The 17,823-nt window shown below is 37.5% G+C and overlaps 2 protein-coding genes across 2 annotated transcripts; one reads left to right on the forward strand and one right to left on the reverse strand.

The window, feature by feature from the left end:
* The first annotated feature begins 2,870 nt into the window (after positions 1-2,870).
* Positions 2,871-6,224, forward strand: LOC137717594 (aspartate aminotransferase, cytoplasmic). The gene is made up of 12 exons (XM_068457007.1): positions 2,871-3,119; positions 3,320-3,391; positions 3,647-3,708; positions 3,831-3,914; positions 4,034-4,133; positions 4,210-4,330; positions 4,523-4,686; positions 4,794-4,931; positions 5,068-5,189; positions 5,339-5,433; positions 5,640-5,760; positions 5,977-6,224. Exons 1-12 carry the CDS (start codon positions 3,018-3,020, stop codon positions 6,059-6,061), a joined length of 1,266 nt encoding a protein of 421 aa, XP_068313108.1. The 5' UTR covers positions 2,871-3,017; the 3' UTR covers positions 6,062-6,224.
* Positions 6,225-7,012: 788 nt separating this feature from the next.
* On the reverse strand, positions 7,013-13,288 carry LOC137717543 (transcription factor MYB3R-1-like). The gene is made up of 12 exons (XM_068456939.1): positions 13,132-13,288; positions 12,065-12,275; positions 11,587-11,641; positions 11,234-11,291; positions 10,898-10,992; positions 10,655-10,758; positions 10,417-10,545; positions 8,531-10,271; positions 8,033-8,358; positions 7,796-7,910; positions 7,466-7,702; positions 7,013-7,352 (listed from the first exon to the last, which is right to left on the reverse strand). Exons 2-12 carry the CDS (start codon positions 12,139-12,141, stop codon positions 7,221-7,223), a joined length of 3,069 nt encoding a protein of 1,022 aa, XP_068313040.1. The 5' UTR covers positions 12,142-12,275; positions 13,132-13,288; the 3' UTR covers positions 7,013-7,220.
* Positions 13,289-17,823: the final 4,535 nt, after the last annotated feature.

Below are 17,823 nucleotides of genomic sequence, written 5' to 3' on the forward strand. Positions count from 1 at the left end.
ACGACAAGAGCTGATATAGGTTGTACCCACCTTGTCTCATTTTGATCCTCGAAGCATTCAATGTGAAAATAAAGTGAAAATGATTGTTCATCTTCAAAGTATTGTCAATCAAATGCCAGATGCATTTATTGATGCTATGAAAATGACAAAATCATATATACCAGCTGCAAACGCACCTGCAAGAATTCATGTCCCTGTTAGACAAAATAAAGTGGCAGTGAATGATTCATCTGGTGCACTCCTGAATCTTGGTAGACCCCCAGGTTCAAAAGATTCAGCCCCTCGAAAGAGAAAGGCAAGGGCACAATTGAATCCAAATGAAATCATTCAAGAAGGAAAAATGAATGACACATCCACAATTCATGATTCTGTACTTTCAGAAAAAGAAAATGTCTTTGATGAGACATATGTACCTGAAGAAATAGAGGTATATGAAAACAAAGAAATCTCCATAAATTATGCTTGTACTAATGAATTGTGGGATCGGAATGAAATAATCATTGATGATATGTTCACATTCGCAGTAGCAACTAAAATCATATTAAGTGATGATATTGAGTCCGATCTATTGATGAATGTAAACAGAGACAAGATTGGCCTAAGTGGAAAAATGCAATCCAGGCAGAATTAAATTCCTTGGAAATGCGAAATGTTTTTGGACCAGTAGTCCAAACCCCGCCTAGTGTAAACCCCATGGGTTACAAATGGGTATTCACAAGGAAACGCAATGAGAAAAATGAGATTGCAAGATATAAAGCACGAGTCGTTGCACAAGGCTTTTCGCAAAGACCTAGAATTGATTATTAGGAGACATACTCTCCTGTAATGGACGCAATTACGTTCCGTTACTTAATAAGTTTAGTGGTTTCAGAGAAACTTGACATGCGACTTATGGATGTTATCATTGCGTATCTATATGGAGAATTAGATACTAACATATACATGAAGGTCCCAGAAGGACTTAAGTTGTTTGAAACAACTAACAAACCATGAGGTATGCTTTCGATCAAATTAAGGCGATCATTGTATGGGCTGAAACAATCTGGACGAATGTGGTATAATCGTCTCAGTGAGTATTTGATCAAAGAAGGGTATATCAACAATGTCATTTGCCCTTGTGTGTTCATTAAGAAATCCAACTCTGGATTTGCTATAATGGCAGTATATGTTGATGATATGAACCTAGTTGGAACTCCTGAAGAGCTCAATAAAACTGCTAAATATCTAAAAAGCGAATTTGAAATGAAAGACCTTGGGAAAACAAAATATTGTCTTGGCTTGCAGATCGAGCATTATGCTAATGGAATTTTGGTCCACCAATCAGCTTACATTGAAAAAATCCTGAAGCGATTTGGTATGGACAAGGCTTATCCACTCAACACGCCAATGGTCGTTCATTCTTTGGACATAAAGAAAGATCCATTCCGTCCAAAAGAAGATGATGAACTAGTCCTTGGTCCAGAAGTACCATATTTGAGTGCAATAGGTGTTTTATTGTATTTAGCACAATGTACTAAACCAAATATAGCTTTTTCAGTTAACTTGTTAGCAAGGTATAGCTCTGCTCCAACAATTCGTCATTGGAAGGGTATCAAAGATGTATTGCGATACCTTTGTGTGACAACAGACATATGTCTCTTCTACTCAAAGAACTCCATAAATGACCAGGTCCTTGTTGGATATGCAGATACTGGTTTTCTCTCTAATCCGCATAAAGCCCGCTCGCAGACTGGATATGTGTTCAAAAATAGAGATACAGCAATCTCATGGCGCTCAACAAAGCAAACATTAGTAGCTACATCTTCAAATCATTCAGAAATACTTGCTTTACATGAAGCAAGTCGTGAATGTTCTTGGTTAAGATCAATGATCCATCATATTCGGAATTCATGTGGTCTAACTTCAAAGACAGACAATTCAACTGTCATCCATGAAGATAATGCAGCCTGTGTTGCCCAAATGAAGGAATGATTCATCAAGGGCGATAAAACTAAATACATATCTCCAAAGTTTTTCAGTGCACATGAGCTTCAGAAGGCTAAAGTTATTGAAGTCAGATAAATCCGTTCTAATGAAAATCTGGCAGATTTGTTCACCAAATCTCTACCAAAATGCACGTTTCAAAAGTTAGTGCAAAGTATCGGATTACGTCGACTTACCAATTAGCTAAATTTGAAGAATGCGGAATTAGGGGGAGCATCCATGATACATGCTTGTTGTACTCTTTTTCCTTCGACTAGGATTTTTCTCAGTGGGTTTTTCCTATCAAGGTTTTAACGAGGCAACATAAACATATTTAACACTATATCAACAATCCAGGAAAAGTTGTACTCTTTTTCCTTCGCTGTGGTTTTTTCCACTGGGTTTTTCCAAGCAAGATTTTAATGAAGCAACTGATGTTGATATGTGGGCATCCAAGGGAGAGTGTTGAAAACATTGGCATTGTTATGAATGCTAACACACACATTTTCAATGCCCATGCAAAGTGAAATTGAATTTGGAAATGCATAGGAATTGTATTGTCAAGGAAAGTGCTGTAAACTTCAATGTGCAATTAATACATTAGTTTGGATAAATAACATCAAAAACATCAGTATCTTTCAATACACAGCAAAAACATAGAGAAGAGAAAGAAAGGAAGAATAAATAACATCAGTATCTATTTCTCCCACTTTTATTAATCATTCACTTGTGTTACAATTATAATATGATATGTTACACCTACTTCATTTCTATAAATAATAAAGTTTATCTTTCTAACTTTTACATACTTATACCAAAAAGCTCAATTGCCCGATTGCCCGACAGTCAAGACGCTTTACAGTTTACACAGCGCGTTACGAAAAAGGCGTATTTTAAGCTCCTGAACGAATGGAACTGCCTAACATGCGCCCACAGTTCATTTCAGTACGTCAGCCCGCGCCCACAGTTCTTCTACTTCCTTTACTATTAGTGATCGGAGGCAAAACGCTCTGGTGCGACACCTCGCTGCCGAAGAAGATCAATCGTCCTCCGCCATGGATGCTCACAACAACTCCATCTCCGCCTCGCCAACTTCCGCCCACGCCAATTCCGTCTTCGCTCACGTCGTTCGCGCTCCCGAGGATCCAATCCTTGGGGTACTCTCTCTCACTCAAAGCGTTTGATCTTTGCGTAAAACAGTTTACGAGATTTCATATTTTCATGTCATTTGTAGTGCGGGAGCTTTGATTTCGGTTGCGATTAAGCTGAACAGTATTCATATTTGATCGCGCGTGTTTATGTTTAGCTGAAGATCGATCGTATTGATCCCTGACAACTATTTTGAAAATATGAACAGGTGACTGTTGCTTATAACAAGGATCAAAGCCCTCTTAAGCTGAATTTGGGTGTTGGTGCTTATCGAACCGAGGTGAGTCTGTTTTGGACTGAATTTAACATGATTACAAACCTTTAGTACGTCTTGTTAGCGAAATGTATGTTCTCTAATGTATGGGACTCGAGCGTGGCGGCTCACACACACAGCTGATGTTTGTTTCATTGTCAAAATTATGCACGTCTTTGTGACTGCATGATTTTTATTTCAAAGGCAGTGGCACTAGTTTTGTTATCGTCCTTTGCGAATTTTGTTAATTTCTTAACCGCCTTTGTGTTCGTGGAATGACAGGAGGGAAAACCACTTGTTCTGAATGTGGTGAGAAAAGCCGAACAGCTGCTCGTAAATGACATGTAAGCTATATCGTTGTCAGTATATTTATTTTGCTATTAATTTAAGAAGCTAACATTATTGACGTTAAATTGGTTTGTGTCGTTAATCATTGACTTATGGTTTGATTCCTCATTACATCCAGGTCACGCGTTAAGGAATACCTTCCTATCGTTGGACTGGCAGATTTCAATAAGCTGAGCGCTAGGCTGATTCTTGGTGCTGACAGGTATAAAAGACTAATTGATGTCTTATCCTATCCTTTTTGCTTTATCATGTTCTGTTCGGAGGTGGATTTATCAGTTGTTTTACCGCGTTTCAAGCATAGAATTTACTTGCTTGTTACAGCCCTGCTATTCAAGAGAACCAGATTACTACTGTTCAATGTCTGTCAGGAACTGGCTCATTGAGAGTTGGAGGTGAATTTTTGGCAAAGCATTATCATGAAGTAAGTGATCGTCTCTTGTTTCTACTATTGTGTAGATAATAGTTCAGCGAACTTAACCTCATCTATTTTACTGCAGCGCACAATATACATACCCCAGCCGACATGGGGAAACCACACAAAAGTTTTCACTCTGGCAGGGTTGACTGTGAAAAGTTACCGGTATTATGATCCAGCAACTCGTGGTCTCAACTTCCAAGGTTTAGAACTAGAATTGTTCATAGTTTCTTATGATCTCTATCACAGTTGAATTTCTTTCCCCCAACTATTTCATCTTCTGACATTATTTTTTAATTTACTAATAGTTCTTCCCTCGTGGGGTAAATGGCAACAGGCCTTATAAAGTGTCTATTCTTCGTTCTGTTTTAATACTCTTTTCATTTCGTTAACAGGCCTCTTAGAAGACCTCAGTTCTGCCCCAGCTGGAGCAATTGTACTTCTCCATGCATGTGCTCATAACCCCACCGGTGTTGATCCAACTCTTGAGCAGTGGGAGCAGATCAGACAGCTCGTGAGATCAAGAGAACTATTACCTTTCTTCGACAGTGCTTATCAGGTAGACCGCGTGTAGAGTTCCAATTTCTCTACACTCTAGTTTCTTCTTTCTGTTTAACATCATGCTATTCCAACTTCTCATGGTGAACTGTTTTCTTGTATTTGTAGGGTTTTGCTAGTGGAAGTTTGGATGGAGATGCACAGTCTGTTCGTAGGTTTGCTGCTGATGGTGGAGAGTGCCTTATTGCTCAAAGTTATGCAAAAAACATGGGTCTGTATGGCGAACGTGTTGGAGCCCTAAGCATTGTAAGACTCATTCCATAACTTTCAGTTGCAAGTTCCCTTATTTTGATGCATCCCACTAAAATTTAACTCCATACTTGCCATACATCTTAAATTGTTCTTGATTATATTGGTTGTTGAAAATTCTACTTGAACGTAGGTCTGCAAGAATGCTGATGTTGCAAGCAAGGTTGAGAGCCAACTGAAGCTTGTGATCAGGCCCATGTACTCGAACCCACCCATTCATGGTGCATCTATTGTAGCGACTATCCTCAAGGATAGGTACTCTTTGAATCTTGTTCATATACGTGCAAAATGACAATAATTGACTTGATGTATCATCAGCTAGTTATTGAACTCCGACCCGAAAATAGTTTTTCCTTCCCTATTTGATTTCTAGTTACCTTATCACTTAATTCTTCTGTGGTCAGGGATTTGTTCAATGAGTGGACAATTGAGTTGAAGGAAATGGCTGATCGTATCATCAGCATGCGTCATCAACTTTTTGAATCCTTGCGTGCCAAGGGTGAGTATTTCCATATGGATATATGACAGTCTTGGGCTAACTAAAAGTACCAATGTCAAACTCATTTGATCTGCGTAGGACATATAGTTTTTTAATCAACGTGCGGATGGAAAAGTTACAGGGTGAAGAAATACAAACATAACTTTTATGAATTCCCATGGCCGTTAACATAGTTACTTCACCTTGCTTAGTTTTATGTTCCACAGGCACACCTGGTGACTGGAGCCACATCATCAAGCAAATCGGAATGTTTACCTTCACCGGATTGAACTCCGAGCAAGTTGCTTTCATGACCAAAGAGTACCATATTTACATGACATCTGACGGGTAATCAATCAGCATTAATCATGAGTTTCTTTTATTTAACGAAGCCTAATCTTCTGTACGTCAAGGATTTGTCCGTCTGTTATCATTAATTACATCCAGGATAGAAATTTCGTAGCAGACTCCTTAGCGAATATTAATATCCAAACACATGTCTTGACGCAAATAGAGTGAGCATTTGCAGAATGAGGCGATCAACTTTGTTCTTCGTTTTTGCAGGAGGATTAGCATGGCGGGTCTGAGCTCGAGGACCGTCCCTCATCTTACGGAGGCAATACATGCCGCTGTTACTCGCGCTGCCTAGTCATATGTTTAGAAGGCAACATTTTCTTCTTGTGAGCCGACTCCAATATTGGACTCTTCCCCTTCTACGGTTTTGTTGTAATAATCGTTTTACCTTATTAGATGAGGTTAAAGATTTCTCCGACTAAGATTAAATGAAGAAAATCTGGAGGATTTTTGAGTTCTTTTTTTCGACCTTCCCCATGTTACAATTATATGCATTCATGTCAAATTTTGCGTTCATTAGCAGTATTCATGCCAAATTAAAGGTTTTTGGGTCTTCAAATACATCTCTTTCGTATACCATTGTTTCATAATTTTTGGAAATTTTTGGGTTTCAATAGTCCGGGAAGACGTGGTTCGGAAAATGAAATGTGAAGATTGAGTAGTTTTGAAAAATGAATGGTGAAGACTGGTTCTAATATTGATTTTAAGAAATTAAACGGTAAAAATTGTTTGTAAAGCTCGGCTGCTTGTTAGTCTACTGAAAACCAACTGTATTTATAATTGCTTTTGGAAGGCTAAGGCGATTTCTGACGAATAAAAGCACTTTTAACTGCTTCTGGCTCATAGAATGGTTTTCTCAAGAATAAGTCTCAGATGTTTCATAAAAAAGTTCTTGGTTTTCCATTAAAAGTTTCAACGCCCTTGTAATAAAAACGCTTCTACTAATATAACACGTCACTTTCTATCTAGAGAATCACTCACAAATAAGAGCAACTTATATGAAACGAGTTCACCGTCACGTGTCGTCTTGATTCAATAATATACTATCATGTGGAAAAAACTTGCACTAAGCAATGTATTATTGAATAAAGAATGCCTTGTGACAATGAATACGTTCCATGTAAGTTTTTCCAAACAGTCTTCAAATTTCACCAATAGTAGAAAGTAATTTTTATTTTTCGTTAAGTGGAATGTAATCCTTGGTGGAACAGAACTTAAATTCCCAGTAGGTAATAAAAAACACGAATACAAAGACACATTGACTAGCTCATGAACAAATTTCTTTTTTTGAACCAATTAGTTAACGGGATCCAGACGCTGTAACAAAAAATTAAAAAGAAAAAAAATTAAATAAAAAAAAAAAAAAAAAAAAAAAGAGACAGAACTACATACATATATGGATAACAAAAGGACCCAAACAAAAGAAGTAGGGCAACCTTCTTACAGGAGGCTACTTATCTGCAACCCTTCAACAAATAAGAAGTCGGACTTGAGAAGCTTTTGGCATTAGAGGCAGACTTTACATTTTCTGTTCCCTTCTTCCCGGGCGTCCCGCATTCGCTGAAGTCGAGGGTGCGACGCTCCACCTACGAAAGTGTTCCCAACATGATCAGCTCATTTCGTTACAATGATACGAAAACAAACCGTTGGGAGCTGAAAATAATTGAAAAGGCTACACGAAAAATAAAACGGATCCTACCAAAACATTAGGAGCCGAAAGAGAACTACTCCCTGGCTGATTAGGTAGCCCATGCTTGTTCTCGAGGCCTGCAATATCTCGGTCTTTCTGTCTTTCGCGGAATAAACTTTCAGGAGTTTCATTTCCCAAAACCTCCTGGGCATTGGCATAGGCAGCAGCACTCTGCTCACTTATCTGTTTCATCAGCCCAATGGCATCATAGCTTCTATCCCCTGGGCTCATGAAAAACCCCATATCCTGGAGAGAGGAAAATCGCATTGCATTATATTAATAACAGACCAACGACCACGTAATTTGAGAAGATAATCATCTTCCAGAAATTGTGGTTACCTCAATTGTAATTTCAGTATCAACACTAGGGCCGGGGATGAAGGAGTTGATGAACCAAGGAGATTTCCATGCGGAAGGAGATTCGATACTTCTCTTAAAAGGAGTACCACCGAACCTAGAAAAACAAACACCATCACCAATGAAACCCATCAGGATCAGGTATTGAGAGTATTCTAGAACTACAAGAAATCTTACATGCCGAATATGCCGGAAACAATGACAATGACAAAATCTTACATGCTTTCAATACTGACATCATTGCCAGCATTATCACCAGATGTCTCTGGGGGAACTGACGAAGAATCAGATTGTAAGCATTTATCTGCAAGACTTTCATGCTTCTTTACGCATATAGTGGGGGTTTTAACAGATGGGCATTGTCTTGCAGAGAAAGATTTAGAAGGAACTCCTGGGTTGGTGGCTTCAAAGCTTTTACGTAAGAGACTTTTAGGAGTTCTAGCAGTTGAGCCGAAGGGTTTTTCAGCTTTACAACCAACTACATCAGGAGAATTCAGTAGCAGATCATTTGTGTTACGTTCAACAAGAACTCCAGAGGGTTGTGCCTGAAAAGTGCAATAAGAGAATTTAATACTACAAACAAATGCAATATAAATTCCACCAATATTAAGTGATTGGCCAGTAAAACCAATATTAGGTGATTCGCCGGTACAATATTTATCCTTCAGAAGATGCACAGGATATAAAGCCAGCAAAATAAATGCACAAGAAACTCACACTTTGTGTAGTTGGGACGAGATCAACCTTACTCTCAGCATCAACATCAGAAGTTTGTTGGAACTGCTTTCTCTTTTCCTGGGATTGACCGTCATCAACATCTTTCTGTGCAGTTCCATCATCTGACATTGCAGTGCTGTCAATCCCTTTTTCTACTTTGTTTTCACAGGTACCCTTGTTCTCTTTATCTTCAACAGAGGCATCAGAATTCCTTTTCTGATCAGATGATGGAGAAAGTGAATCTTCTTTGTTCTCTGTATCTTCAAACATAACATCTAGACGTGAAAAATCTCTGGCCAAGCAGGAGGTCACGTCAGTCCCAACCCTTTTATCAAATCTTCTATCGGACAATGGCGACAGTGGAGACAACAAATCTCGGTGTCGTTTCTTCAAAATAGATGGCGTGCCTGTAAAAGTTTTAGCAGCACTTTTTAGCAAGGCATCAGGGCTACCCTCACGAGAGGGTGAATCCCATAACCTATATGGAGTGAGGCAATTCATAGAAGACATCATCAGCTGACGAATGCCGAGGGGACTATATTCTTGCTGCATGTCATTACCAGATTGTATAAGATCACAACTAAAAAATGGAATATCCAAGCTTGGAAAGCGAGGAGGTTCATAACAAAGAGCGCCAGCATCCTGCTGTTCTGTCTGCTCATTTGAACTCACATCCACAGGACAAGTTTGCATGTCCAATCCCGAAGAAAATGTATTTACAGGGACTAATTTTGAAGAATCACTAACCAGATCGGATTTGCAGGGAGAACTGGCAGACTCGTTAGTATAGAAAAATCCATCATTTGAACTTGTCACAAACTCTTGATCTTGAACTATGAATAAATGAGTAGGTTCTCCAGCATATATCAGTGGAGTTTCATGAGCAGAAACTACTTGAGAGCAAGAAGTTCCAATTACACCAGAATTCAGAGGATGATATAATTGTGAAGCTGAAGTTCTGCCAGTGTCAGATATTTGGAGGTTTGATGGTTGTAGAAGTACTGAATCTGTGCAAGCACCCAAATCAACCATGTTTGAATCATTTGTAAAATCTCTAGAGGGAAAACACCCACCATTCATTGAAAATAATACCCTGCAGCATTCATCGTCAGATATCAACATGTGCTCCGATTTAACCGAACCCACGGCCATGTTACCCATGGAAGTAGAAGTTTGAAACGGAGCCTCCACCCCTCCAGGCATCCTTAATGATTCCTGGCCACATTCTAGTGAAGAAATGTTAGGTAACTCATCCAAATTTAACTGGAAATTCCCACTCATCGAAGCTCCAGCATCATGTGAGAAATTCTGTTCCAGGAATTTGGAGCAAACCAATTCAGGAGGTATTTCTGGGATGGAAACATTGGCATCTCCTATAGATGGGTAATATGGTTCTGAACAAGATACTGGACTGAAGCTTGGGTCATTTGCTAAATGGGATACTTCATTATTCTGAAATTCCTCTATAGGATGTGGTACCGCATTGGCCATTTGTGCAGAGAGATAGCGACCGGCAACAGTTGAATCTTGACTGCATTCTGAAATTTCTTCGGCTTCTGCACCTTTGGCACCACTATCATCTCCACTGCTCTGCATCCTTGAAGAAGATGACATCATGTGTTGGCTTTGATTTCCAACATGAGGCATTCCTTGAAACTGTGTAAGTAAACCGGATTTCAAGTAAGAATCCAACTTCTTCTTCACAGAACTGTTCCAGTGATTTTTTATAGCATTGTCTGTCCTGTTGACCATGCAAGTATAGATATATCACAATTATTGCCAGTGCACCAGACTAAAAGGACATAGTAGCAATGGAAGACATTCATTTTTTAAATGTATACAGAAATAACAGAGACTCTTTGCCTCTAGATAACATATGGGCATACCTTCCAGGCAAGAACTTCGTTAGCTCTGCCCATTTGTTCCCATATATTTGATGAGCACGAATCAGAGCCAACTCCTCTTCCTGTGTCCATGCCTCTTTGTTTATGCCAGGATTAAGATGATTATGCCACCTAAAAGTAGTTCCAACATGGTAAGAAAAAGAAACAAATACTAGATCAGGATTGAAGAGTAACAGGATTGTATCGATGAAATCATCCACAAGAAATTCGGTTATCATACCTTTCCCGACACTGCTTACCAATACGTCCAGGTAAATGCTGTGCAATAGTGGACCACTTTTTTGGACCATATTTTTTCACCAACTCAATAATAACTTCATCCTCCTAATCAATTTTGCAGAATAGTAAGGAAACATTGCATGTAAAAAAGAGAAATATGAGTTGATCTGACAAAAAATCTCAAAAAACAAATGAGGCGAAGAAACAAACACAAAAATAAGATGCAACTAGTGAGATGCGATACCTCTTTAGACCACGGACCTTTGACCAGTTCAGGATTCAAGACTTTCTGCCATCTATGTAGGCATTGCACATCAGTCCGATCCTTGAAACACTCCGCTAATAATAGCCAAGATTCCAATTAAAAAATGTACAGTAAATAGATAAATTAAAAAGTTCATCAACTGAGATAAAAATGTTTGTTCAATTCAATTACTGGGGGAGAAAGAGAGCAATAGAGAGAGAGAGAGAGAGAGAGAGAGAGAGAGAGAGAGAGATAACAAGGCTAAAGTTTAGTAAAAACTATCTTTAGTCTCATGACATGCTAACAGGGATGGACACATTAGTATAACAATAATACCTATTTTTTTCCAATTCTTTCCTTTAAAACGCTGAACCGCCCTCCGCAAAATGTCATCCTGCATAGACAGAATAAATTATTGTCCGGCATATATTCCATAAAGGAAGAGGGATAAAGAATGAATGACCAATATGCATATAGCTAGGACAATGTATTAAACAATACACAGTAATTTGAGATTTGAAATATCAATTATGAATCAAATAAAGCAGCTTAAATAATTTTGAAATTTTCTTTGTAAAAATTTCGACTTCCAAGGTACAGCGGCTACTTTTCACATCAGCTGTTAATATGCACCAAGCCATAACCTTATGCATCTTTTTTAAGGCGTCTAATTTAAAAAGAAAAATTACCTCTTCGGGTGTCCATTGTCCCTTCGTAGAACGCCTCGTAGGTCCACTAGTCCTCCTACAAAAGAGTTGCTTAGATATCAGAAAAAAATTGAGTTGTATAACTTACTCGCAGTCAAGGAGAATTTTACGATACTAAACCAAAAGAAAAAATGAGAGAGAGAGAGAGAGAGAGAGAGAGAGTCCTATAACATATAAGATCAAACAATGCACACACGCTAGTACACACGACACCCTTGTAATTGGTAAGATAATGTCTTAATGATCAGTGAACATAAGCACTTTAGTTTAAAAGTTTTCAGAAATCACTGAACACATCCTTGTAGTGCATTATCCTTCTTTCATTTCACTGAAAACGATCAAGTAGGTTGACAGGAATAAACATGAAGGAAATTAATTTTAAATGAAGGAGATTGTCAAAGATATATGGAGAACTGGAAATGACATCAACAAAACAATGAATAGTCTTCAACAGAATTACCCATGGAGAGCTCGAACTTTCTGATTGTTGTCACCGAGCACTTCTGAAGGAGTAGAATTTGTTCTTTCACCTTCCATAGTTAAACAACACACAAGTCAAGCTGCATAACCCGATTCCTACTCGACGACTCTCTCTAGTATTTGGACTCCAAATCATGATAATCACCCTAAGCAATGGTGGGGCCGACCTTGTTGCACAGAAGACCCATAAACTGCGTAAACACAAGAAAGTTATGAGACATTCTACAAATGAGATCAAGAGTATAACCTAACAATTTCAAATTCCCAAATCGATTTGAAGAGGTCTGAAAATTGGAATATAAATACTTGCTCTTACTCAATGAATCAATTTGTATTAAATTCGGGATAGATCGGTACGGACCAAATGTATACAGATGATCCCATCAGAAACGGGGAAACAAATGAGAATAATTTGATATGGTAATTACCGCATCAGAATAAGACTCGCATAAATCCAGCTACAAGCATTTAAACGCATCACTTATATGTATATACAAAAAAAAAAAAAAAAAAAAGCATGGTAATATTGGGGAGAACTAACAAACTACAAATTAAGAGACATTCAGCTCAAAATCGATGATAGAAACTCATCAAGAAATGAAACCCCATATGGAGAACTAACAAACTACAAATTAAGAATTGATAATCTAACCTCTATTGTGATTTGATTTAGCAAAAGCTTAGTAATTCGAAGATGAAATCAAAGTTGGCACACAAAAACACAAAATTCACCAAATTCTATCCACTACAACTTCAACGAGTCCTCGATTTCAAACTGAATAATGGGGTGGAGTAAATTTGTAAATCGATTGTATCTAAATCAAATTAACTAAAAATCAACGAAAATTTCTATCAAAACCCAGCAGATAATCCTTCACACACTAACAAATTATCAAAAAGATTCAAAATTCAATCAATCCCAACTCTCAGAGAACTTCAAATCTGAGACAGAAAAGCTTCAATGACTGGATTCAATCAAAAAAATATTGGGATCAAAACAAAACAGAACATTCAACTCTAGTCAAAGGAAAACCCTAAATCACTTACCGAACTGAGCTTGGAAGAGCGAAGAGCAGAGATTCCACTGAGAGAGAAAGTCGACGACGATCGAAACAGAGCACATTTGACGATCGAATCGAAGAAAGGAAGAATTTGAAAAACGATCTGCTCACAAACAGTGCGGAGTAGAGAGAGGGAGAGAGAGTGAAACGGTCCGGAGCTCTATTCAAACATAAAGAGGCGGACTCTGGAAGTTTTAAACCTCGAGTTTGAAGGGACGAACGGTACAGGTTTGAGGCGGCGAACGGTACAGATTTTGCCACGTAGGAGTTGATGCCGACCCCTCCCAAGACCGGCTTTACCCTCTATTTTTTTTTTTTTAAATTTCAACGGCCATATTTTTGCTTATTAAGTAGGGTGGTGACTACTGTGCACTACCAATTTTCTCCTCGCTTTTTACTTTTAATTTTTTTTCTTTTTCTTTTGTATTTGGATTTTTAAAATTTTAATTTCAATAAAAACGAAATGATTTTGTAATTATGGTGCCGTTTTTTCACTAATGGAAAAGTAAGAGCATATCACAATCCACTAAGGGTTGATTTGGAATTGTGATGTTTTAAAAAAAATGCAGTTTATTAAAAAATTTGAAACATTAAATATATTTGGTAAATAAAAAAAATATTTTTAAAAAAAACTACTGTTAATGAAAATAGAAAAACATATAAAAAAAAAAGCAGGGTCTATTGTAGTATCCCACATCGGCCACACGAGGGTCGATCTTGAGCCTTATATGTCCATGCCCACATGTACCTTTTAGTGAGGCCTTTTGGGGCTGCGGCCTGCAAAAACAAATCCGTGCGGTAGCTGGGTGTCTGCGACATAGTCCAGGCCCAGAATGCCAAAGCGGACAATATCACTGCGAGGGAAGGCGGGATGTGACAATTTGGTATCAGAGCCGGACTCGTGTTGGTTCGTGTGTGCCGACGAGGACGTCGGGCTCCCTAAGGGGGGTGGATTGTAGTATCTCACATCGGCCACACGAGGGTCGATCTTGAGCCTTATATGTCCATGCCCACATGTACCTTTCAGTGAGGCCTTTTGGGGCTGCGGCCTGCAAAAACAAATCCGTGCGGTAGCTGGGTGTCTGCGACATAGTCCAGGCCCAGAATGCCAAAGCGGACAATATCACTGCGAGGGAAGGCGGGATGTGACATCTATCATGCTTTAAAAATAAATAAAAAATTATTTCAAAGCATATAATCAATGCTCATTTAATGAAATTTTCAAATGGTAAATATACCCTCACATGTTTTACAAAATACAATTTTTATCCCTACATTATTGTCTTTGACAATTATTATAGAACATTAAATACCATATATTTTTTAGTCATTTAACATATTCAAAACAATATATATGAAAGTTTACCAAATACTCAAACACTACGCGCTCGTTTGGGTGTGCTTTTAAAATGACTGAAAGCGCTTTTAGAGAAAATATTTTTGGGTTCCAAAAGTACTTTAAGTGCTTTCTACAAGAAGCACCAGTTATGTACTTCTCCCAGGAAGCACTTTAAGTGCTTTTCCAGGATTTACTAACATTTTTACTAAGTATTGTTTTCAAAAATATTTTCACCAAAAGCACTTTCAGTCATTTTAAAAGCACATTCAAACGAGCTCTACTTCTTTTATTAAAAGCACTTACAAAAAAATAAATAAATAAATAAAAAGAAGTTTACCAAACACTCAACATATTTATTTTATAACTGTTTATTCTCACAGCACAACAAAAGCAGTGTTTTTTTAAAACACAACAGTACCAAACTAGCCCTAACTATTGTCCTTCGGTTCACCAACTTTTATGAGATTTGAGACTTTTTGTTCATATTGTATAGATAAATAAAAATATTATCAAAAGTTTAATTTATATAAATAATAACAAACTTAATATTTATGAGCTGAAACTAGGGGTAGGCGTGGGTTGGTTTGGGTTGGTTTTAGGCCAAAATTGAAATCAAACCAACCGACTTGGTCAGACCAAAATTGTAAACCAAAACAGATCAAGTTGGGTCTAAAGCCAATCAAGTCAATTAACCGATAATGACGGGTTAGTTTGGATCGATTCTCGATTTGTGTGAAGACATAAATACATAACAAATTTATCTCCCAAAAGCTACATAATGTAGCACCAATATGAGTGATTGGTCAAAGGAAAGCACAAATGAAGCAGCCCAAGGAGAGCACCAAAGCAACAAAGCTGGTTTCTCCAAATGGTCCCTCTATTCTTCTCCAAAGGGACTCAAATTAATCAGGTTTAGTTTTCATGTGGTGGAAACATGGTAACTAGTAAATAACTAACCATTCATATTACTATACGTATTAATTATGATTAAAAATAAAATTTAATATATGTGTTGGTTCGGTTAACTATACCATAAAAATTTGGGGAACCGATTACCAAACTAATTAAGGTAAGTGCGGTTCGGTTTAACCACTGAAAATTAAAAAATAAAAAATAAAAAAAATAAAAACCAAAAACCAAGCTGATGGTGCAGTTCAAGAGGTTTAATTGGTTTTTTTTTTTGTTTTTTTTAAGAATAAATTGTAGCAATAGTCCATCAACTTTAATCAAATTGAAGCAATGGTCCTTCAACTAAAAATCAATTACATTGGTCCCTCCAACTCATCAAAATGTGTAGTTATGGTCCTTTTCGTCAACTTCATTAGAATTTTGTCAAAATAAGTTATGTTGGAAGGACCATTGCTACAATTGGGATCTCTGACCATTGCTACAATTGGAGTCCCTCAACTCATCAAAATGTGTAGCTATGATCCTTTTCGTCAACTTCATCAGAATTTTGTCAAAATGAGTTATGTTGGAATGACCATTGCTACAATTGGGTTAAAGTTGAAGGACCATTGCTCCAATTGGGTCAAAGTTGAGGGATTATTTCTCCAGTTGGAATAAAGTTGAGGGACCAATGGTAATGGATTTTTAGTTGAGGGACCTTAGCTGCACATTTTGATGAGTTGAAGGACCAAGAGTAATGAATTTTTAGTTGAGAGGCCATTACTCCAATTGAGTTAAAGTTAAGGGACCATTGCTACAATTTACTCTTTTTTTAAATGCCCAACCCTAGCTGAAATCAATGTTTGAAATTTTCATTAAAACATCGGAAAATCAGAGAAAGATATGGAAATTGAGGGTGAAGCCCGTATCGGATGAACTCTTAAATTTCTAAAATCGACAAGTTTCGTTGATCTAGACATATCGGTTGAACATCAACAAATTACCATCTGCCATTCTCTATAGTTTCATTTTAATTTTCACATTTTTAGCAAACCTCCAAAATTTCTATCGAAGGCAACCAATATCGATATGTCAATTGATATTTACATAAATTTGCATATCTATATTTCAAACGATATCAATATTTTAAACAATGGTTGAAACTCATAAATTGCATATAATAAGATTGACTAGAGAAACATTTTTGAAATTTGCATTTGAAAGAGTACACGATATTATTTTTAGAGTGTTTTTAGCAACAATTCTTAGTGGACGACAATATATGTGAGGGAATAAATCAATTATGACCTTGAAATGATCGTTTTTTCCTTTATTTTTTATTTTTATTTTTTTGTGAATAGAGGGATGAAGACACCTGAGATGAACTAATACATAGCATTAATAACAATAGAGCAGACCATAGGGGCGCCAACCATATCATCCTTTAGATGTTGCATAAGCCATTGGGAAGGAAAATGAAAATAATACAACCCAAGGTCCAAATTGTAGCTCCATTTGGCTAGCTGATCTGCAACATTGTTCACTTCCCTGAAAATATGCTTTAGCTCACAATGCTCAATTCTTCTTATCAAATTCCTGCATCTCTTCAAAAGGATAGCAAGGGGGTGAAAGGTATCTTACACCACCCGGTTCAATAGTAATACAGCAAAGGAAGATTCCATCTCGATGAATAACTTTGATATGCCTTTTTTCAATAGCAAGCTGAAGTTCGAAATACAAACCCCAAACTTCAGCTTTATAATATGCCCTTGCCCTAGATTAATAAAAAAACCTCCCAAGCAAACACCATTGTGGTCACAGAGAATTCCTCCAACATTGATGTTGCTCGAAACCATTTTATTAGAGCCATCCACATTCAACTTGTGCCAGCCAAAAATAGGAGGCACCCACTTCAACATAACATGCATCCGAGAATGTGGTTTATCAATTTTTAGAAGGAAATCCATCCATTCAAATGCAACTCCAATAATAACCTTTTTAGGATCACTAGGGAGGGAGAAATCCACATCAAAAATCTGATGGGTCCTCCATTTCCAGATATACCAGCAAGCAAAGACAAATAAACAATTCCATGCTATCTTGTCATACCACATTATCTTGGACGTCACGTTAGCCATCAACCAGGCTTTCAAGTCCAAATTAAAAGTATTGCGCATTTGAGAAGGAATCCATAGAATATCTCAAATGCATTCAGCTCTACAACATTCGCTTATAATATGCGTGATGGTCTCCAAAGGCCAAGAACAAAGGTTGCAAAAGGAATCTATAGTTGAGTTTCTTTTGATTCTTTGCTCATTAGTAAGTAACTTACCTTGACCAATAAGCCGGAGGAAGAATCTAAGTTTGGGAGGGAATTTTGGGAGTCCAAATCCCGCCAATAAAAAACAGATCGTTCGTTTAAAGTAGGAGTGGTTATTTTGGTGAAGATAT

The sequence above is a fragment of the Pyrus communis genome, chromosome 15 (assembly GCF_963583255.1).
Source record: "Pyrus communis chromosome 15, drPyrComm1.1, whole genome shotgun sequence".
In the NCBI taxonomy this organism is placed as follows: Eukaryota; Viridiplantae; Streptophyta; class Magnoliopsida; order Rosales; family Rosaceae; genus Pyrus; species Pyrus communis.